The 24,038-nt window shown below is 34.1% G+C and overlaps 1 protein-coding gene and 1 long non-coding RNA gene across 2 annotated transcripts in view; one reads left to right on the top strand and one right to left on the bottom strand.

Moving 5' to 3' along the window:
- Positions 1 to 24,038, bottom strand: part of LOC134283837 (ATP-dependent RNA helicase SUV3 homolog, mitochondrial-like) — a 158,796-nt gene that overhangs the window by 70,265 nt on the left and 64,493 nt on the right. The window contains exons 7-8 of the mRNA XM_062766358.1: positions 4,732 to 4,901; positions 685 to 736 (exon numbers count right to left, since the gene is read on the bottom strand). Of these exons, the coding sequence (XP_062622342.1) occupies positions 685 to 736; positions 4,732 to 4,901 (222 nt within the window). The remainder of the gene's footprint in view (positions 1 to 684; positions 737 to 4,731; positions 4,902 to 24,038) is intronic.
- LOC134283776 (uncharacterized) lies at positions 13,294 to 15,203 on the top strand. The gene is made up of 3 exons (XR_009995559.1): positions 13,294 to 13,419; positions 13,764 to 13,843; positions 14,946 to 15,203. It is a non-coding gene; the product is annotated as an uncharacterized LOC134283776 (long non-coding RNA).

Genomic DNA, 24,038 nt, shown 5'->3' with positions numbered 1-24,038 from the left:
TTAAAAAAAAGAAGAAACGAATTAATGAACTTAAACAATTGTCACTCTTTTTTTTCAAGACCCTTTAATTTTCCCTTTTATTTTATCAAAACCTTAAATATTTAAAACGTCAATATCTCAGCTGCAGGTCCTACTGTGACTTTATCATGAAAAAATTATCAAACCAGAATCTGTTTTTTATCATACCTATTATTTGAAGAAACATTGATCAATCTTTACATTTTTTTCAAAGTGCGTTAATATGGTCGATATTAACGCACTTTGAAAAAAAATTATTTTTTTTAAAAGTGCATTAGCTTGGTCCCAAAATTTTTTTCAAAGTGCGTTGTAACAATGCTATTAACGTTTGAAAAAAAATTATTTTTTTTAAAAGTGCATTAGCTTTTAGAAAATTTTTTTCAAAGTGTCATTTTTCAAAGTGCGTTGTAACAATGCTATTAACGTTATCTCATAAATCAGCTTTTAGTTGGAAAACACACTGTCAACATCTTACAAATCAATTATTAATGATTAAACTTTCTAATGATTTAATTTAAGGTATGCATATTTAAATTATAATCTTTTTTTTATAATTTCATGTACCTATAAATCTTTATCTATGAAATGTTTTTTTACCATATGTGCAACTTGAAAAATTAGTTAAAAGGCCTATAAACTGCTATAAAAATTACATAAGAATCATACCTATAGGTTTGGTGTCAAACCTCAGTTTTGTTAAACGTTCATAGCGCTTTACCTGAAATATCAAAAAAATAATGTAGCTATATTCAAACTGTATAGAAGAGTACTCATAATCATACCAACAGTTTGCATGGTTGATGTCCATGAGTAAATGAGACTTTTATAAAATACAATACATTTTCAATGTAAATCGATACTAAAAGTGGTAATTTACACTGGTTGTCAAGTACGCATTTGTGACTGTCAAACATTATGCCTTGGTGAAAAATACGCGGTCGCACCAGTTACCGGGAAAAAAATTATGTGGTCATGGTTACTAACATTGAGTTGTTCCCCTTTGAAAAGGTCGAGTAGTTTACACACAAGAATAAGAAAAAAATAAATTACATATAAAGCCATAATAAAAATATTCCTAGATCTCATCCCCGCCCGCCCCGATTTTATACCCCCGCCTCGATTTTTTTTACTTCTCTTTTTCTTTGTCTTAATTCTGATAGAGATCGGTATTCATCTACCATTCTACTTTCGTTTTAAATCCCGCGAAAGTCCACATGATTTTGACAGCTGAAAAGATGGTAATTGCTGTAATACATGCATATATATTTTAAACAAGGGTCACTGGTTGAAAAAGATTGGTGATGTGAAGTAAGAGATAATTGAACCTTTAATATGACTTTTATTCGGGTATTGTAGATAAAATTACACCAATTGACCAGGTCAATAAAAAATCTGTAAAATTTAAAAAATAACTAGAACTGTCCAAACGGGACAAAATACCCCCCGCTGGGTTTTTCAGAAGTAAGTTTTTCCATAATAAAGATATGTATCACACATGAGTTATGAATTTTTTCTTCCAGTGATGTTGAAGTTCCCCAAATGACCTTGGGTCAGGGTCATGACACACCCTTGGGTCATGGGCAATCTTTGTGTTAAATGACAACCTACCAAGTTTATCCATAAGAAAGATATCGACAGGACAAGAATTATGATTTTTTTCTTCCAGTGACCTTGACCTTCCCCAAATGACCTTGGGTCAAGGTCATGAAACACCCTTGGGTCATGGGCTATCTTTGTGTGAAATGAGAACCTACCAAGTTTATCCATCAGAAAGATATGAACCGGACACAAATTATGAAATTTTTCTTCCAGTGACCTTAAACCTCCTCAAATGACCTTGGGTCAAGGTCATGACACACCCTTGGGTCATGGGCTATCTTTGTGTGAAATGAGAACCTACCAAGTTAATCCATAAGAAAGATATGGACCGAACATGAATTATGAAATTTTTCTTCCAGTGAACTTGAAATTCCCCAAATGACCTTGGGTCAAGGTCATGACACACCCTTGGGTCATGGGCAATCTTTCTGTGAAATGAGAACCTACCAAATTTCTTCATAAGAAAGATATGGACCAGACACGAATTGTGAAATTTTTCTTCCAGTGACCTTGAACTTCCCCAAATTACCTTGGGGCAAGGTCATGACACACCCTTGGGTCATAGGCAATCTTTGTGTGAAATGAGAACCTACCAAGTTTATTCATAAGAAAGATATGGACCGGACACGAATTATGACATTTTTCTTCCAGTGACCTTGAACTTCCCCAAATGACCTTGGGTCAAGGTCAACACACACCCTTGGGTCATAGGCAATCTTTGTGTGAAATGAGAACCTACCAAGTTTATTCATAAGAAAGATATGGACCAGACACGAATTATGAAATTTTTCTTCCAGTGACCTTAAAGTTCCCCAAATGACCTTGGGTCAAGGTCATGACACACCCCTAGGTCATGGGCAATCTTTGTGTGGAGTAGTAGATTCTAATGTCCCTCTGTAAGAAAGATATGGACCGGACACGATTGCACAGACAGACGGACAGCTGGGCAGACGGACAAGGTGATTCATATATACCCCCCCAAACTTCGTTTGCGGGGGGTATAAAAAATTTAAAATAAAAGCCGCCCGCCCACCTCAATTTTTAAAAAAATTCGGATGAGAATCTAGCAATTTATTTATTATGGCCTAATTCCAAACAAAACTGAAATGAATTTATACTGGTCATTGATAGGTGCATGTTCCTTTGATTGTTAATTATAAATAAATACAAGTAACAGCTTTTTAAAAAGCTTGCCTGACTAAATCAATCAATATCTGCATGAGGAGTGATAAACCTTTTGAGCTATACTTTTGTGGGTTAAAAATATGTTCTTACTTTATATTCTGAAAACCTTGTGTAAATGAAATCCTTGATTTTATTTAACTTACAGAGGAATCATCTTTACACTGCATACTAAAGACTTGTTATTCTGGGGGGGGGGGTCTGCAAGTGGAGTGATCTGCCCTTGGATCTAAATTGAAAGCTACATTACACCTATTATATGGGTCTGCAAGTGGATCTGCCCTTGGATCTAAATTGTAAGCTACATTACACCTGTTATATAATATCTATAAAATCTGTTATAAGAAATCATGCATTGTAAACATTTTAAACAATGGAGATATAATTAGAAATACACATTTTGCCAGAGTGTATTTATTCCACTGAAATAAACAGTACCGGTAGTTATGTGTGTTCATTAATGTTTTTTTCTTAAAGAGGAGGGGGGGGGGGGGTTGTGCCACTATCATATATTGAGAATGAAATAACAAAATTCAATATTTAGGTCTTTGTAGAAAGAACAAATCCAATAATTTGTACTGGTTTATTTTCTTTTGTGTGCATCTGAAACGTTGATACAAATGTTCCATGACTTGTTGAACTGCGTTGTTTATTTTTGGACTAATCCATTTATGTAGTAAACAAACCATGGGATCGGGAAACAAATTAGAAAAAAAAATCATCTCTTTAGTGTTGCATGTCCATATACTAAAATATATATGGTATGTTACTTAAAAGAATGAGATAAAATTTGTAGATAGAATTTCTGAAGTATAAGAAGGAGGATAAAATGACAAACTTTATTTTATTCCATAGACGTTAGCACACCCATTCACACAACAGAACAATCCAAGGAATAGCTTACTGTGACATTTGGCGCAAAAAGAGCGATTCACCCCTTTCGTAGAATATAAATGGATTGATCCAGTAGTATAGAAATGCAGAAAAAGGATACACGGACATGTTGAAAGGGTGAATAACATGCCAATGGAATAATTGTTCCATGCAAAAAGATTAAAGGAAGTAAACACTACAGTATTTTGCATCAGTAATATCATTATTTTTTTCTGAAAACTGTTTCTTTTAAAATGCAAGTAAAAAATTCCAATGTAAATCAGCTTGCACAAAATCTAGCTCTCTGGGTATGATCTATTAGTTTCGGACTTTTCAAATATCAATCCTATACAGCCTGACGCCATGAAGTCAGGCCATGACGGTGATCTGAACCTGTCAGTCAAAAGCTCTGAGGTTTGAACAACTGATGTATGCTGTACTGCAATTATTTACACAAGTTCAAACTTAAAAGATCTGTGTCTGCATGAAGAGTGTTGACAATTAATTTAATAGGTATGTTTGTAGTGGTTGTGTGTTTATTTAACATTTTGGAATAATTTATTTGAAATTAAGAGTGACGTACACGTACATACAATCATGATAATGAGCATGTTTTGAATCTTCAATTGCGTGACTTTGCTGTAAAATATTTAATACGAAGATGCATCACTGTTTGAGATACTGTATATACTCACGTGCATTTAATACCATGATTAATATACGACTGGTTCGACCGGCCTAACAATATATTAAGTAAAAATAATTGTTTATCATTATTCAAGAACTTTAAAATTTTTGTGACTATACGCACAGGGGTATTTTATGCAATTCTAAGCATAGCGCTTAAGTAGTGTAAATTTACCCCACATGTAAATAACCACTTTTACAGTATCCTAGTAAGCCTGAATTTGAGACACAAGGGTCATAAATTTCACAATTTTCACTTAGAATTCATAACAATATTACTGTATATGAACAATTTGGTTGCTTAATTTGCAATGTATTGTTGAATATTTCAATTTTGATGATTTTGGCCACCACTGTACTAAGTATGTATACCTCTAATGTATCGCCTGTAGTACCGACAATCTTCTGTACGAGACTAATGGCTGCCTCCTCTCCACAGAGATGGATTTCTCTGGCACACAACCCCAGAAGGACCCGAGTCCACGCCCCTCCTCTCTCCTGGTCTCTCAACATTTGAATCTCATCAATTACGGCCACATCATCTATAATAGAATAAAGAACACCTTCAAGTGTGTATACAGTCATGTTCTGTAGCTCTGTAACACGGCAACCATCCCAATACATACTTCATTTCCAATGACCATAAAATCCATGTACAGTCACTGTTTTTTAAATTACTTAATCAATTTAACAGTGCATTGAATTATATGATTATGTGTGACTGTACTTAAACAAGAGGCCAGTGGGCCTTATAGGTCACCTGAGCATCATGCAACAACTTTCCAACAATTGAATTACGTTCATGTTTTAGACCAGAGGCCATGAATTTCTCAATTTTGAAAGAGGAACCATTGCTCATCATAGCTATAAACTAAGAATGCTTAGTTTGGTTACTAAATACCCATAGGCAGAGTAGGGGAACAAAAAAATGCCTTTCAACTAATCAGTAATATTCAGCAACAATCAGTAGTGCCCCACCCTACAGAAACCCCGTAATCAAACCAAAATGTTTGATTAATATCAAGGAGCAGATTTCAAGGCATTCATTCATTTTCAGTATATAATTACATGTACAGCCCCCCCCCCCTATGGTAAATGTACCCCTGATCCACGGGCCTTGAAAATTAAAATTCTGGAAGAATGGACCTTCCTCATAATAACTATGTAGTTGTATGTAGTTAGTTTGTTTAATACAATGGAGCAAAGAAAAAGATTTTCAAAGAATTAATGCTTTTTCACTATAATATCAAAAGAGCCCCACTCTAACACCACATCCCCTGACCTTGGGGCCATGAAATTCAAAGAAGAAAATATGGTTTTAGCTTTATTGTGCCCTAAAAATTAGATGTTTTCAAAACGTTTTGGCTTAAATATTAGTTGAGTTTATGACTGTGAAAGATCAGGAAAGAATATGACATGAAGGAGTACCATTCTGAGAATATGATGTCATTAATTTGATGCATTTCTCTATTTCAAACAGAACAAGCTAATTCAGAGAATTCGTGTCCCCCGCTTAGGGAAAAAGTCGGCTCCCCCTGACTGAATTTGTAGAATTATTAAATGTATACATGTATACTGAAGCAAATAAAATACATGTATGTCAATATGCATATAAAGATTTGATTGCTTATTCTTTATTATGTGTATAGAAGATTTTTTATATGGAATGTTTATCACACTGTAATGATGATTTTATAACCTCATAATTTTTCATTTCACATGCTGAATACTATCATTTAGTAAAAAAAAAAAAAGTATTTAAAAAAAAAAAAAAAAAAAAAGAAAGGATCGACCGAGATTCGATCCCGGGACCTCTCACATTTGAAGCGAGAGACATAACCACAAGACCACGGAATCGCTTTACGCGCCGTGAAGTATATAGAGAATTGAAGTCAAATACATGTATATATTCATGTTTTCATGTTCGGTATTCTCAAAATTTTACACAATCCATGGTGTTTGATTTATTTAGCCTTTATTAAACAGTTCTAATAGATGTAGTAAGAACATAATGTCCGCCGAGAACCTGTTTTATACGCAATAACTCTCCTCATGCCCCTGCACTAAAAATAGCGACATGTAATACTATAAATACTAATAAAACAAACGGGGCGGGGCACTTTGAGAGGGGCGAGAGACGTCCTAGGAGTTTTGGTATAAAATTACATTGCATAAGCTCAAAATCTTCTTGAAATATCGCCCGGAAATGATAGTTTTACATACAGACAGAATGTATAAATTTACGACCTTGAACTTTGACCTTTTGACCTCAAAATCAATAGGGGTCTTTTTAGGCCACAGGGAGTTGTTATGTAAAATTTCATTGCGATAGCTCAAATGGTTCTAGAGATATCGTGTGGAAACGAAAGTGTTTTAACAGACAGAATTTGCTTATTTATGACCTTGACCTTTGACCTTTTGACCTCAAAATCAATAGGGGTCTTCTTTCGTCCATAGGGAGTTGCTATGCTAAATTTCATTGCAAAAGCTCAAAGGGTTCTCGAGATATCGTGTGGAAACGAAAGCGTTACAGACAGACAGAAAGACGGACGGACGGACGGACGGACAAACCCAAATTAATATCCCCCACTTTTCAAGCGGGGGACAAAAAGCCTCAAAATGACCCATTTCACGGGGAATTTCCCTTAGAAAATAGTGTCCACAGCCATTGCCCACTTTAATATTTGGATATGTTGTGCAAAATACAATGAAAAATCACTTATCTCAAAATTTTTGTGGGTGATGCCTGTGGACTATATTTTCTGAAACAAAATAACTGTGAAATAATTGTGTTTTGAGACCCCCCCCCACCTACATATGTGTATAGTTTGTAATCATTATTTGTACATGATTTCTCTTACAGCCATTATATTTGAACTGTAAACATTACCAAGTGTACCATAAAATGATGTTTGGTATTTCCTATTACAGTAAAACACGTTTAGTATGAACACGGATATAGCGAATTCACGAATATAGCGAAGTGTTTCTGGGTCCCCTGCAAAATTCTTAACAAATCCTTTTAAAAATTTACGGTTATAACAAAGTCTGATATAACGAATTTACGAATATAGCGAACTGATTTTGGGTCCTGTTGAAGTTAAATATAATGAAATTTACATCTTTTATAACGAACTTTCAAAGATCTCAAAATTTGATAAATTTAACTGACTTATTTTTGTTCATGGAATTGTATATATATAATTCAATTCACAATAAAACCTTATCTATGTATGTTTTGTAATATTTGCTTCCCTGACATATTTGGTAGTAATACTTGAAGGAAAACATGCATATTGCGAATTCGCTTTATATGGTTTTACGAATTTGTTATACGGTTATACCGAATTACGGATATAACGAATTAAATTCACAGGTCCCTAGGACTTCGCTATAACCGAGTTTTACTGTATTTCATGTTTGGTAAATCCTACACTTTCATGTTTGGTAAATGAACAAGTTTACCACGGTGTGAAATATGGACTGTGAATTCATGGATACGTAAAAATATGGACTCTTACAATTAAACAAGAGGCCCATGGGCCACATCGCTCACCTGAGTAACTTGGGTGATGCAGATCTTTACCAGATTCCCCCTCTTGCTATACCTATCATGCCCAACAACCCCTTTCCCTTTTCTATTTTAAAACTTTAGAATCTACACTACCCAAGGATGCTTCCACATAAGTTTCAGCTTTCCTGGCCCAGTGGTTCTTGAGAAGAAGATTTTTAAAGATTTGTTCTATATTTTTCTATGTAAAAATTGGAATTGCCTTTTGTGGCCCCGCCCTACCCCCAGGGGTCATGATTTTAACAATTTAATATCTACACTACCAAAGGATGCTTCCACATAAGTTTCAGCTTTCCTGGCCCAGTGGTTCTTGAGAAGAAGATTTTTAAAGATTTGTTCTATCTATTTCTATGTAAAACTTGGATTCCCTATTGTGGCCCCGCCCTACCCCTGGGGGTCATGATTTTAACAATTTAATATCTACACTACCCAAGGTGCTTCCACATAAGTTTCAGTTTTCCTGGCCAAGTGGTTCTTGAGAAGAAGATTTTTAAAGATTTGTTCTATATTTTTCTATGTAAAACTTGGATTCCCTATTGTGGCCCCGCCTTACCCCCAGGGGTCATGATTTTAATAATTTAATATCTACACTACCCAAGGATGCTTCCACATAAGTTTCAGCTTTCCTGGCCCAGTGGTTCTTGAGAAGAAGATTTTTAAAGATTTGTTCTATATATTTCTATGTAAAACTTGGATATCCCTATTGTGGCCCCGCCCTACCCCCGGAGGTCATGATTTTAACAATTTAATACCTACACTACCCAAGGATGCTTCCACATAAGTTTCAGCTTTCCTGGCCCAGTGGTTCTTGAGAAGAAGATTTTTAAAGATTTGTTCTATATATTTCTATGTAAAACTTGGATTCCCTATTGTGGCCCCGCCCTACCCCCGGGGGTCATGATTTTAACAATTTAATACCTACACTACCCAAGGATGCTTCCACATAAGTTTCAGCTTTCCTGGCCCAGTGGTTCTTGAGAAGAAGATTTTTAAAGATTTGTTCTATATATTTCTATGTAAAACTTGGATTCTCTATTGTGGCCCCACCCGACCCCCAGGGGTCATGATTTTAACAATTTAATATCTACACTACCCAAGGATGCTTCCACATAAGTTTCAGCTTTCCTGGCCCAATGGTTCTTGAGAAGAAGATTTTTTAGAGACCCCACCCTATTTTTGTCTTTTCTTGATTATCTCCCTTTGTAAGGGGACTTGGCCCTTCATTTTAAAAATTTAAACTCCCCTTCACCCAAGAATGCTTTGTACCAAGTTTAGTTAAAATTGGCCCATTGGTTCTTTAGAAGAAGTCGAAAATGTGAAAAGTTTACAGACGGACGGACAGACGGACGGACGACGGACAAAATGTGATCAGAAAAGCTCACTTGAGCCTTCGGCTCAGGTGAGCTAACAAGTATTTAATATGAATGTTTCATACATTTAACTCACTGTACATCATTTAAATTGATCGTAAATACCGTTTTTCACGAGTGATAAAGTTATAATTGTTATAATTGTTTTGAAGTGTATTTTATAGACACATAGGCAAAGAAACCGGGGGGGAGGGGGAGGGGGGGGTGTTGACCTATTGGAGTTTTGGCTCAACAGAACATTTCCCTTGCAGAAATTATTCTTGACTTGAAAATGCTTCTCAGGAATTCCTAAGATGTCCTAAGAATTCCTAAGATTTCCTCACAATCTGATTTGAGGAAATCCTAGGAGTAACAATCCTGGGATTTGATTTCAGGACATCCTAGGATCTCCCAGGACTTCTTTGTTAAACATTTCAAATCCAAATCTTGCCAGGACATTTCATTGTAAAGCCAGGAATTAATCATTTTTATGACAATCCCATTTCCTAAGACTTTTGACTTAATGTTGGGACTTTTGTAAAAAAGACAAATTAAACTTTACAAACTTGTACATGTTAATAAATGTTAAAACAGAATGACAGGAAATTTTATTACTTTTAAAGTTTTAATGTATAATATCAAGAAAATCATAAAATGAATAATTTTCAATCATTACATATTATACTAGATACATAGAAAGACACTGACCCTAGAACTATTTTTTAAATTAAATACTTTCTGAAATATTGATGCTGTCAGGGAGGAGTTATACATGTAATATGTTTTAAAGAAAAAATTGTTTACAGACAAACAATATTTCACCATTTTCAAATCACACATTTCTGAGTTGATTTTTATCCATTAGAATTAAATTCTACACTTAATCTTTAGATTGCTTCTTTCATGGGAAACTGAGTGCAAGCATAGTTTTTTTTTCCAAAGCACTGGTCTTACAAACTTGGCCATCTTGCAATACAACATCAAGTATTAATACAACTTTTTCTTTCTATGTAGAAGTAATATTTTCCAGAATGTTTCACTGAAAATAAAGTGTTCCTCTTAAAGTTGGTTTTCAAATGGCTTTGAATTCAGAAGACCATACATGCAGAAGGATGACGTGGTAAATTTTTACTCAAGCCCTAGAGGGGCTTGAGTTATCTAAAACGATGCTAGGTCATCGATTTACTCAATTTAAAAACACAAAACTATATTATTTTTGTAGATAAAAAGATTTCTAGAAACAAAAATGAAGTTTATCTTGAAAACATCTGTATATTCAAAGATATTAAGTGTTAATTGTCGGATTCTATTGTATGGCGAATGAACAATGAGTGAAGCTCCGCAGCCGCAACAGTTTCTATACAGAGATTTCGCGCTTTCTTTTGCGTAGGAATCTCAGGTAACTTTTTACAGTCGCCGACAAAGCATCTTTGGACGAGTCCACTGTAGACTCTGAAAGGTGACGCAGGTTACCCCATCGTTAACAAATTCTACAATGCATGGTCAGAACATATGTGGCTGTACCCCCCAACTGAAATTGCTTTTCAGGGGCCTGCAAATGATGTGTACTTTGGGTGACAGTAATATGATAGCACAAAATCAATGTTAAATTCTCGTATTATCTTAAGCTTTGGTTACGGAACCTATATTATAATATAATAACTTCTTTTGGATTCGTACGGAATATGTATTGGACATGTCGCTCAGCTAGACAAACCCCCTCGTCTCAAGACACGGTCCGGAGTAAGAGAGTATCGTACATTTTGGCCGTGGTTTACAACGATAAATGAACCCGTAGTCAGAATTTACTGGAGCCCGGAGCCTCCCCCCTTTCCACTTTGAAAAACTTTTCTACAGGCTTGTAGCAAGCTATTTAGATTGATGTATATATTGATTGTGATGTACGTCATTAAGCAAAAAATACAAAAAACGTATATAGTTTGAAGTATACTAAATGTCTACATTAAAAAAAATTCATTTAATTTAAAAACGGCAAGGTTACTATGCTCTATAAAATATTCCTGAAAGTGTGTCACGGAAATTCATCTTAAAAAGTAGTACGATCAATTATATTTCTTCTAATTAAATTCAATATATGAATTTTGTTTCATGTACATTAGTTTATTCAACAGAAGATTTAACTCGATAGCCGTCATCTTATACCATTTTAGAATATTAATGACACTTCCTAATTGACTTTCTACAGCTTGAGTATTTCTGACGTTTTGTCAGTATATACTTGTCTTCATCTGTCAATTTAATTTTTCACTTCGCATTTCATTTCGACAAAATAAAAACATATTTTCCTCAGAGCACGTTATAAGAAATGGCTCTCCTATACCGTCATCACCTGCATACAGGTTATATATCACTCAGGTGGTTACCACTAAACTATCAGCTTCAAAGTCACATGCCTGGCTAGAAGTATCTTTTTTTTGGTATCTTCTTCTTTATCAGTGTCATTTGGTTCATCAAACTGTCTTTGACTTTACTATCTTTAACATCTTCATCCAAATCTGTATGATTTTTATGTGTATTCACCCATAACTGCCAGAGATACTATACAAAAGAAAAGTAAATATTGAGTCATTGAAAGAAGAGTACACTACACAAATTTAAATACTACATAAACAGCATACTCAAGAAGCATGACTTGGTCTGTGACATCATACTTTCGTCACTTTCTGACTTAAAAAGCTTGGTATTTCAAATTTTGTTGGGTTAGAATCGTGTTGTATTGAGTTTGAGAATATAATAGATAGTTTTCGATAGGCCTGAATTTAAAGAAAGTTACCTCCCGTTGGCCGCCATATTGGAGGTCGACTCAGTGATTTTCCCTCTTTGTCTTACCAAGTTTAAGAAACTATAGCAGAAATATTTGGTGGAAAATCTTTATCAAATAATTTTTTTTAAATAAAGGAGGCTTCCAAAAATTTATATACTTCAGAAAAATAATGATTTCTAATTCAGAATAGCAAATATAAAAATTTTAAATTGGTTGAACAATGAAGGAATATGAGCGTTTGGACCTCCAGTATGGCGACCAACGGGAAGTAACTCTTGGTCAATCGAAAACTATCTATTCCTCATGTTTTTGATATTGAGTATTGCTTTTATTTAACGAGAAAAACCTATAATACGCAGTAAAACTAATAGAGTTTCCTGAAAATTTTATCCACATAAACAGAGATCAAAAAAAAACTTTTCAAAGGTTTTGACCAAATTCGAGTCGTAACATAACTATTAAATACGATAAAAATGCGCTTTCCCTATAGGTTTTATCGCCAGATATACTAATTTTCATTCATCACTTAGCAATAAGATACTTACAGACATCGTGACAGGCTTGTAGATGCGAAGAAAAGTCGTTGTTTACAGCACAATGTGACAACTTCACGATCCGCCATATTTGTGTTTGGACGGTTTCCATGCAAATTGTTCTTGACCTAAATGTATCATCGTGGTTCTTCGAAAATATTTTCTTCTGTAACACTTTCTGTTGGTAGAATTGGTTGATCAAGGATATTTATATTTTATTTTTCTAATATTCGGGTCGTTTGTCACTGATAATAACTTACGTGTTTTTTTTAACAAGATTCTCGGGAAAATGTCGGGATATTTCTTAAAGGTGTACAAAATACCCCTACACCGTGTCTGCAGCATTCTCTCGCGCGAACTTCCGAGAGGTGGTACAATAAAGTGATCTTCGATCAATTAGTTCCCGGTGTATAAAATATATTTTACTGTCAACTCAGCTTTGAATATTAATTTGTCAGAAAATATTCGCCAAAATATATTTTCTTTTTGTAAAAAAAAAAAAAACGTAAATTCACATTAATCACAAATTATTTGCAAGAATAAACAAACCGCATTTTCTTGGTGTGACACGAAATAACTTTACACCGTCCTGTATCATCCTCTCGCGAGACTTCATCGAGAAGCGCAAAATAGGAGTTCAAGGAGCGGCAATGTTTAGAGAGACTGGTGAATTGTAATGAAATGCACAACTTACGCCCAAGATTGACTCTAATTCTTCACATAAACCATGTTCTCTTTCCCAAAAATCTTGGTTTCGCTAGGAGTGCAGTAAAGGGAATGTTGGAAGAAGTGTAGATATCATGGCCACAGGCCAGTGGGTAAGTGGCGAGTGGTTCCTTGTAATATGTATTTAAACACACAAATATTGTTTAATAATTTAGTGCATGTGATGTGTTGTATAATATTTCAATATTGAAACAAGAAACGATTTGAATATGTGTAAAAGGTTTTTGGGCATACTGTGATTCAGTCTAGTCCATGAAGACCAAACGTACATACCCAGTGAAATATTTCCAGGTTTTACATGTTAAAATTTAGTAAGCAGAAGACTTATAAACAAATATTTATTATCAGTTACTGTTAAATTTGCATTGAATGTTTTGACATGGTGTAAATTTTGGAATTATACTCTTAAATAAAGCCTTCATTGCATTGTTATCTTCTAGTAGCTAGAACCTTGAAGCCTGGCAAGGATTATGAGACTGGAAAGTCCCATTGAGACTAACAAATGAAGAGAAAGTTTCAGGTATCTTGTAATCTTTTTTAAAATTTTCTTTTGTAAACTTGAAAGAATAGACGGATTTCACATTCTTAAGAGTTATCTCCGGTTGTCGGCGTAACACTCATTTTTCCCACTTTGTCCTTTGTAAGTTACCTGGAAATATTTTTATTTTCAGACATTTATATCTTACAATATCGGTCTGTAACTGTATTGCCAGAATATGGGGCAACTTTAAAAACGTAATGAACAAATTCATACATACTATATTTCTGAGATACTGACCCATAAAATTGGTAAGGTAATAGAGGGGAAACAGTGTCTTACGCTGGTTTACCCTGGATTGACCCCGCAAAGTAGTGCTGTGCGATATTACCGGTTAACCGGTGTATCCCGATTTTTTTCTTCACAATACGTATCGCGGTAGTTCTTTGTGAATACCGGTTCGGGTTCGATATGCTATAAATTGTTATAAATAGAGTTATTTGCCCTTTACAAGGTAAAATATGGCGGCAAGCGACGTGAAGTGTGATCAGAAACGAGAGACATCTCTCTGTCAGAAACGAAAAGACAACTGTTACATGAAACCTCTTCATGTTAAAGCCGAATCTGCATATTACAACTTGATTCGTCAAGTTGTGCCATAAAAAACTTAGCTTGCCACTTGCGTCGACACAACGCGACCAGGCAGTTGCAATATCAACTCGAGAATACCGGTACATGTAATTTGAGTTTGTGTTTTCATTTGACATTGATGAAAAGCAAAATTTATTAAAAAAAATTATATTGTGATATATTGCAATACAAAATATAATATTGCAATATATCGCGATACAATTTTTCAGTCGCGATACCCAGCTCTACCGCAAAGGGGAATAACTTTTGTAAATGTGAAAGTCGTCTATGAAAGTTTATGGTACATTTCAATCTCTGTAACTTATATTAAGTTGGGAAAACTGACGCAGATGTCGTAGAACTCATAAGATAATATTCGCAAAATTTAGAACAGAAAAATGAAAAAATCAGCAAGAAATATCAATGACAGCCATCATTAAAATTAATTTCAGCTAGATTACAAAAGAACAAATATATACACGTCTTATAAAAAATTTTATTGATAACTTTGCAGACTGTTTAACTCGGACTAAGGGAAAAGAAGCAAATTACAACAAGGAGAATATTGCCGAGAAAGGTAAGCTGTTCAAATAATGTTAATGTATGATTTTAATGTTCTGTTCACACGGAGAGTTTAATTCACAGTATTTTAATGCCAAGTAAATTGACTTCATACGACAGCTGTGGTAAAGTGGTTAACTATTGCGAATTAAAATTTTATTTTCTACAAAAAGGCTATTCAGTAAGATTAATATGACATCATTTGTAAATCACGTCATGTATGCAATTGACTAACATACCTTATTCCTTATGCAAGTGTGAATAAATGTTCATCTTACTTGGGCAAACACATATTTTTATGGACTGGTAGAATCTGAAAGCTTGGTACACGTAGCATCTTTGGCTACTAAATTTTACAAGTTTGATTTTCATCCCTTAGAAATAATTACATATTTAGACTAAACAATGGAATACATTAAGTATAATTTTATTTTAGCAAAGACAAGTGAAATGTCGAGTGAAGAAAAAGCAAACAAGGCTTCACGATCTGCAACTAGGCCACTGGCGATGAAGAAGAAAAATGTACAGCTAAAGAAGATACATCAGTGATCAACTAAAGCTGGGCGACTTATATTGGATTGACGAGGTGCAGGGGGGGGGTATTAATTTGGGTCTGTTTATCTTTCTGTTTGTCAATCTGTCTGTCTGTAACACTTCGTTCTCTTAACATTTCCAAAAAGCCATCAGATATTGCAATGACATTTTATATTATAACTCATTTTGACGATCCCACTGCAGAACATGATTAATCATCAATACAAATTTAATATTGTTTATAAATTAAATATTACCCTTATATATTTTGAAGTGAAATGGTCAGAGGTCAAGGCCTCTTTCGGGGGCACATATTGTTTTTGCCTGTCTGTTTATCTGTCTATTGCCAATTTACCTTTTGCCATAACTTTTGAATCATGAGAGATATAGATACTTCATATTGGGTATGCTTACTCCACTTTCAAATGAGACCAAGACCAATGACCTTGACTGTCATCGTTATGCTAAAATATAGCCTTATTGAATCTTTTACTTTTGAACCATAAGAGGTAGAGATTTTATAATGAGTATCTATACTCCACTAATTAAGTTCTTTCAAATTACATCAAGGTTAATGACCTTGTGACTTTGACCTATATGTTTTTGGTTTTTTTTCAAACTTTGTTGCCACCAGGTGCATACTGTTTTTGTTTTTTTTATGGGGGGGGGGGGGGGGGTGTTATGAATTAGTTTTGTTTGGTATCTGAATCTTTTATTGTACAGAATTCTTCAGAAGTGACGAACCCTCACCCCTACTCTCTACACTAGGTTGTTGATTTAAATATTTTTTTTATTGTTATTAATATTTGTCATTGTACATGTATATCATAAATATTCTATGAGAGCTGCTTCAGAATATATCAACATAGTTTGAAAATAAGACAATCTGTTTCCCCCCTTCAGGGTTGCAAATAACATTTAAACCTTAGGGGCCATGTGGGCCCCCAACTTCACAAATTTTACTAGCCCACATTGATTTTATGGGGCCCACAATTTTTTTTTCACTTTGTAAAAAATCTTTTCATATGAAAACATAAGAGAAAAATACTTTATGGCCATATTATTTCAATATTTCTTTTCAAATTTTTCCTGCAGACTTTTACACAACTAAATGTATGAAATTCCATGTTATCATTCAATTCAATTTTGTTTCTTTTGGTTTAAGTTGTTTCAGGGCATGTATTTTGAATTAGGCTTAAAAAATATTTGATTCTTGTAACATTCCCAAATAACCAAGGGTCGGTATGTCGTTTTTTTTCATAAATAAAGGAGCCAAACATACCTGGACTGAATTAACCAGGTGTTATATTTACAGTGGACACCCAACATGGCTGCCATTAGCGGCAGAAAAAGAATGGGGGGATTCTTGTTACAATAATGATTACTCTTTAAATTTAAGGTAAACGTTGACTAGATTGACATATTTTGTATCTCAAATAAAGCTACAATTAATATTTGAAAAATGGAATCAGCTGAATGATCAAACACAGAAAAATCCGCCTGTGATATGAAAACGAAAGTACATTGAATAGTTAAACCAAACTACGATCTGATTCTGCAAAAAGTCCGATAAAATTCTTACTCGCCATGTGGGCGATAATATTCTCAAGAGCTGGTCGCCCACAGGAAAATTTACTCGCATTTGCGAGTGGGCGAGTGGTTATTTGCAACCCTGCCCTTGTGTGTAAATCATGATGTTGAATCATAACTGCACTATAATTTTACAGCAGTAAAATTGTAAAGAATTTGTTGTATCAGATACCATCAGCATCTTTTAAAAATTATTTTATGTATTATTTTTTCTGTGGGGCCATGAATTTTTATAATGCATACATTCATTAAATTTTTTTCAGAGATCTTATAATTCTGCTTTGTTGCTATGTATGATTTTTTTTTAAAAAAAAAAGATGTCCTAGGAAGCTAGGATATCCTAGGAAATCCTAGGAATTCCTGATTTCCTAGGACATTTTAAGTGTTGGGATTTTCCTGGGATATCCTGGGAAGTCTTGGTGTTTTGATTCCTGGGATTTTTCTAGAACCCCTGAATTGGGACTGTCCAAGGAAATCCCAGGAATTCCTGTTCCAAAAACATCTCAGGAAATCTTAGGAATAATCCTAGGATTTTTTCAAGATATCCGAGGAATAAATCTTAAGATTGTCTTAGGATTTCTTAGGACATCTCAGGAATATTCTGCAAGGGTTATGACCTTTACTGGAGAGGGGTAAATTCTATATAATATGGAGAAGATGCCGATTGAGGCATTGTATTACAGTGGACCTTCAGATATCCGGACACCAGATATCCGGATGCTTCTCTATATGCTGTCTATTGACCTATTGGAGTTTTGGCTCAACAGAACATTTATGACCTTTACTGGAGAGGGGGAAACTCTATATAATATGGAGAAGATGCCGATTGAGGCATTGTATTACAGTGGACCTTCAGATATCCGGACACCACATATCCGGATGCTTCAGTGTCCGGACGACTTTTCATCGGCACAGAATTTTTAAAACCTTATTTATCTTGTTTGACTGGTAATTCAGATATCCGGACGCTTCACATATCTGGACAAATTAACTGGGAACCAAAGCGTCCAGATAAATGAGGCTCCACTGTACTGTAATTTACGGAATATAGGTCGATACTTTTTTCTCAGAACTGTTGGGGTCGCCCAATATACAGAATTTGACCTTATATTTGAGGCTCAAGTTTACGAAAAAATGCCCCCTAATCAGTAAAATTTACACCAATTTCAAAGCAAATTCGTAACTTTTTTTGATTATTTTTCGCAAAAAAATTAATGCCCCAGTAAACAATAAAATATTTATACTATAGCTTTCTTACATAATAAATTCCATTAATTATCCGTTGATGACAAAGGAAAACATTGCTTCATGTATTAAATAACTCATCAGTTATTGGCCATTAACATCATGCGGTATCCATCTTGTGAAGTTAGGAAGTTGCGATCATGTATTAAAAGTAAAACTGCAACCGTATCAAAATTTAAAATACGGAAAATTTTCACATCACAACTGTAGTGTTTTTACCATTTATTAGTAGCAATAAATTGAAATAGTATATTAAATATTTTTTATTGTCTTATGTTTATTTAAATGTAAAATAATTTTAACTAATATAATAAGGTTTATTAAAAGCTTCGTACACAAGAAGTACATTGAATTACCGGTATACAAAGATTGGCTTCTAACAGAATTTTAATTGTCTGACAGATAAAGGGATTTACACTGTGTACGCAAAGGTGTTAAAACCTGTGTTAGTTTAAATGCCTGTGGGGCATGATTAAGAAACCCACGTACCGTTATAGGGTATTAGTGTTACACATCATTGAACAAACAAAGCCGTGAAATTCATGTTGATAGTCAAATTGTGAATGTACCCTCAATTAAATTTGTAAATTAAACTTACAGAGTGTTAATATGATTTCAATTCTTTACACTATTTTTGATATATACATTCAATGGTCATTTACGTGTTTTAGCAAATCCCCGGAGAAGAAAAATAACAAGAGGCCCAAGGGCCTTATAGGTCACCTGAGTATTGTGCAACAACTTTCAAACAATTAGATTTGGTTCATGTTTTAAACCAGAGGCCATGGAATTTGCAATTCACAATTTTGAAAGAGGTACCATTGCTTACAATAATTATAGACTTAGCATGCTTACTCTATTTACTTAATACCCAGAGGTAGATCAGAGTAATATTAAGAGAAAATGCACTTCCACTTTATAATCAGTTGTGCACCTCATCCCAAAGGAACCACTAATCCTGGGGCCACATATTTCAAAATTTTGCAAATTTTATCATAAAATGGTTGATTAACACCAAAGAGCAAATTTCAAAGCATTAATTTATGTTCAGACTTAGTACCCCCCTCACCCCGACCCAGGGAAGGGGCGGGGGGCATAAAAAATAACCATTTTGCTAGGTGCACCTTTCTTCATCAGGAATATATATTTTTGGATCATTGGCATAAAACACAGGAGCAAACAAAAGATTTTCAAAGAATAAATGCATTTTCACTATATAACCAATAGAGCCCCACCCTAACACCAGAACCCCTGACCCTGGGTCATAAAATTCACAATTTTGGATGAGGCACTCTTGATCAACATAACTATTTACTTACATAGTTTATTTAATACCCAGAAGCAGAGAAGAAGATTTTCAAAGAATAAATGCATTTTCACTATATGATCAAATGAGCCCCGCCCTAACACCAGAACCCCTGACCCTGGGGTCATAAAATTCACAATTTTGGATGAGGCACTCTTGATCAACATAACTATTTACTTACATAGTTTATTTAATACCCAGGAGCAGAGAAGAAGATTTTCAAAGAATTAATGCATTTTCACTATATAATCAATAGGGCCCCGCCCTAACACCAGAACCCCTGACCCTGGGGCCATAAAATTCACAATTTTGGAAGAGGCACTCTTGCTCATCATAACTATGTGCTTGGTTAGTTTATTTAATACCCAGGAGCAGAGAGGAAGATTTTCAAAGAAATCATGCATTTTCACTATATAATCTATATAGCCCCGCCCTAGCACTAGAACCCCTGACCCTGGGGCCATGAATTTCACAATTTAAGTAGAGGACTCAATGCTCATTACATTCATGCCAACAGTTTGCCTGCTTGATGTCCAGGAGTAAAGAAGAAGATTTTTAAAGATTGCAATAATTTTAGTGGTTTTGGCCCCACCCCTCAGGCCCCAGGGGGGCGGGGACCATAAAATTCACAATTTTTGTTCCCCTTCACCCATAGATGCTGTATACCAAATTTGGTTGAAATTGGTTAAGTGGTTCCAGAGAAGAAGCTGAAAATGTTCAAATGTTAACACACGACGCGCGACACACGACACACGACGACGGACAAAAACGGATAGCAATAGGTCACCTGAGTTACTCAGGTGACCTAAAAATGGCGGACATCGAAGTAATTGTCGTCCACTGGTAAATAATGCCTGAATAAAATTTATTAGGAATGTGTCCCAAGTTGTTCTGAAATTGGAATTACTATTCTTTGGTCTCGGGTATTTCCCGAATTATAGCTGTAAAATAATAACATATTTACTTGTTATTTATGCCTCTGATTTAACAACAGTGTGAAACTACGGAGGCATTGAACAGGCAAGGTGCAGAAAAATAAGTAGTAACACAGTTCAAAGAAGTTTTAACTACATTTTTTAAAAAAACTTTATTTAAATGCTGTACTCATTAAAGTACATGTTTATTTTCTTGATACGTTCATGTCACGGAATAACCCCGGTAATTTTAGGGGTTTACCTGTTCTGATACGTTGTATCTGCGTAAGAATCTTTAGAAAACGGGAAACAAAGCCTCGTCCTATATAGTAAGTTCATCCTATCTTAGGATTTTTCAAAAATTAAGGCTGAAAATGAGACTTTCGACCTTTATACCCCATCAAACTATAATCCCAAAATTATGGTAGCTGGATTACGAATACACTTTCTTGGCAATGTAGCAAAGAAAATACAGGGGAGTTAAAAGGAATCTAGAAACTAGCTCAAAGTGTATGTTGTATAAAGAAATCCAGAGTTCTGAATGTGAAGATGCGAAGTAGCTTGCATGGTCCTTTGGGTCATCTTTGTCAAGAAATGTTAGGTTAAAAACCATACACATCATGAATTTTTTTTATATGAATAATGGATTTATTCATTATTTTCAGTGTCAATTCTTGTTTCTGGGAAATGTAAGATTGACTGAATTGACCAATAAGAAATTAGAGTCTATCTTTGGTGGTGCTAAGATGTAAAAAAAAAAACCTCCCTTGTCTTTGTTTAGGACAATCAGATAATGACCCGGGCTTTTCCATCAGAGAAAAACCCGTAAAATTTGAAGTATTACAAATATGTAGTTATCTTTAAAGTGTAAGCTACACAATAAACATAGTTATTTAATGCTACAACATGATACAACGAAATTGTTATCGTACGGTCTATCTATAGCAGTTTTCCCAGAATGCACGACCGTGAAGCCGAGAGAGTAGGTAGGCATTCTTTTTTTTTTGGAAAAAAATGTTTCAGATTTTTGTTAGATAACAAATAATAGAGCTTTTCATAGGCCTATGAATATGAATAAGCTCAACTCTTGTTATAAACCTCTGATTGATAAAAACAAATGTCAAAATTGAAAATGAAACAGTTTCAATATTCTAAAAAAAATGGGGGAAAAAAAAAAAAAAATTACAAAATGGCTAAAAAAAAAGTTTGGGTAGGGTGCATTTTCAGTGGGTCAATAGGCAACTGCAAACAAACTAATTTTTATTTTAGGCCCAAGAATTCGATTTAAAACTATCAAGCTTTTGCAAGCCATTAAGAAAAAACAAGTAACCCATCTACACTTCTCACCTCTTGACAATGAGTGAACAGTCTTATGAACAGAATACTTTAAGTATAATACTCGAACATTTTACAAATTCAAATTTTTATGTTTTATTAATATCATATTTAAATAATTAAAGGGGAAAATTAAAGAAGCATTGACTTGGTTGATGGCATAGAATATTTCTCATTATCTAAAATATATTTTTAAAAATGAATATTGTTTGAGGGTTTAATGAAACATTATTCATTAAAAAAATTATCCGGGACCTGGCATCGATTTTAAAAAGTGAATGGGGATGGGGAGAAGGGGGGGGGGGAGGTTAAGTAATTGAGTGACCAAAATATTCAGCAGAGAATAAAAATGCTGAAAGTGGGCGTCAGCCCATAAATTATACACCTTTTTGCAATAAAAAATAAAGTGCCACGCCACAGCATGATACGCCCGTCAAAAAATTACAATTAACTTAAAACAGTTTAGAGTGCAAGAAAATCATGTAAACCTTGATTCTAAAATTTCCATGATTTTTTCTATTCCTTAGAATATTTGTTTATCCATCCCCTTTGGTGTATGCATTAATTATAACAAATTACATCATTGATCGATTTCTATACTGGTTGTATTAGACCTTGTCAAATGCCCATAATATTAAACAATATCAAATTAGTCTTAACAACTTAATCTATACCAAATTAATTTTGAAAATAAAAGGCTGGCCATCAAATGACATATGCTATTTAAACTGACCAGCAGTTCTGTCTAATTCCCAAAGGATACAGATAAGAAGATGCTAGCTCGCCTTCCTAAATTGAACTCAGTAATTAATCTTTGACTGGATGCTTGTCTACTCATTACCATAGATGAATGAATCTGCACTATCTACCATAAAATATTTTTAAAACATAAAAATACTCAATGATTTTTTTTTTAAACTTAATGTCAGAAAGGTTTTAATATGCGATTTCTATGGAAAATGGACATGCTGATTCCACCCCTATGAAATTAATTTTTTAAATTAATAATATTATATAATATCAGATTAGTTTATTATGCAATATCAAATTAGTGTTAATTACTTTTCATCAAAACCATTTTAAAACTTAGGCTAGCCAACAAAGGCTATCTTTAATCCAACAGGCTTACCCATCTGCCCAATTCCCAAAGGGATATTGATAACACCGATGCTCTCCAGTTAGCTCCTTACACTAAACTCATTAATTTCTCTCTAATATGACATGCAATTTTCTGTTATCAAACCTCTTGACCAGTGCTTGATAATTACACTCATGGGAGACATGGAATTTCTCTAACATACATTATATTTGTTATAGATTGCTGTCAAGTATATGCTGAAAAAAATAAGTATTTTCTTGATTTAACACTTTTTTAATAAGGATACAAATAAAGAGCGATATATGGTAAGTGTCTTAATTTGCCCCTTAAAATGGATATCTTAATTTTACTTTATATATAGCTTTAATTTGTATAGCTATATATGCGATATTTATTGGTCATTTTCATTTTGATCAAAATGCCGTTATATTAGAAATATGACATCATAAAAATCACGTTTTCCCGCCATTTTAGCATATTTTGTATAAAACTGCTTATTTTCAAGCAGTTTTTCTTTCAGAAAATATAGAGCGCATCCTAGAACAATATTTATATTTTTACCAAAGATGTATCTATTCAATACTAATTAGTGACAGAAAAATTGTGTATGTTCTACACTGCGCTCTATGTTTCCCATAAGAAAAAACATCAAGAAAAAGGCATATTTTTGGCTTTTTTGTTAGATAGCAAAAATAGCATTATTTCTCATGTCACATACAGATAGTGTGAGTGCATATAAATGTGAAAAATATATTGGAAATTTTTCTGATATAATCTCTTCTACAAAATAAATATAATTAAAACATATCTGAGTGTCATTCTAAAATGTTGATTTTTAGGGGGCCAAAACTGGCTCTTGTCATATATACTCCTTTTTACATTTTTTTTAGGATTATGAAATTCAAAATTTAAAAGACTTAGTTTTAAAAAAAATTTCACTTAAATTAAAGGTCACAGTGACCTTGAAATAGGTCGTGACACACCTTCTACCCAAGATGTATACATTTGCCAAGTTTGATAGTT

The sequence above is a fragment of the Saccostrea cucullata genome, unplaced genomic scaffold (assembly GCF_032062105.1).
Source record: "Saccostrea cucullata isolate Sc308-1 unplaced genomic scaffold, CSIRO_AGI_Scuc_v1 ctg146, whole genome shotgun sequence".
NCBI classification, from domain to species: Eukaryota; Metazoa; Mollusca; class Bivalvia; order Ostreida; family Ostreidae; genus Saccostrea; species Saccostrea cuccullata.
This window is presented reverse-complemented; position numbering and strand designations above follow the sequence as displayed.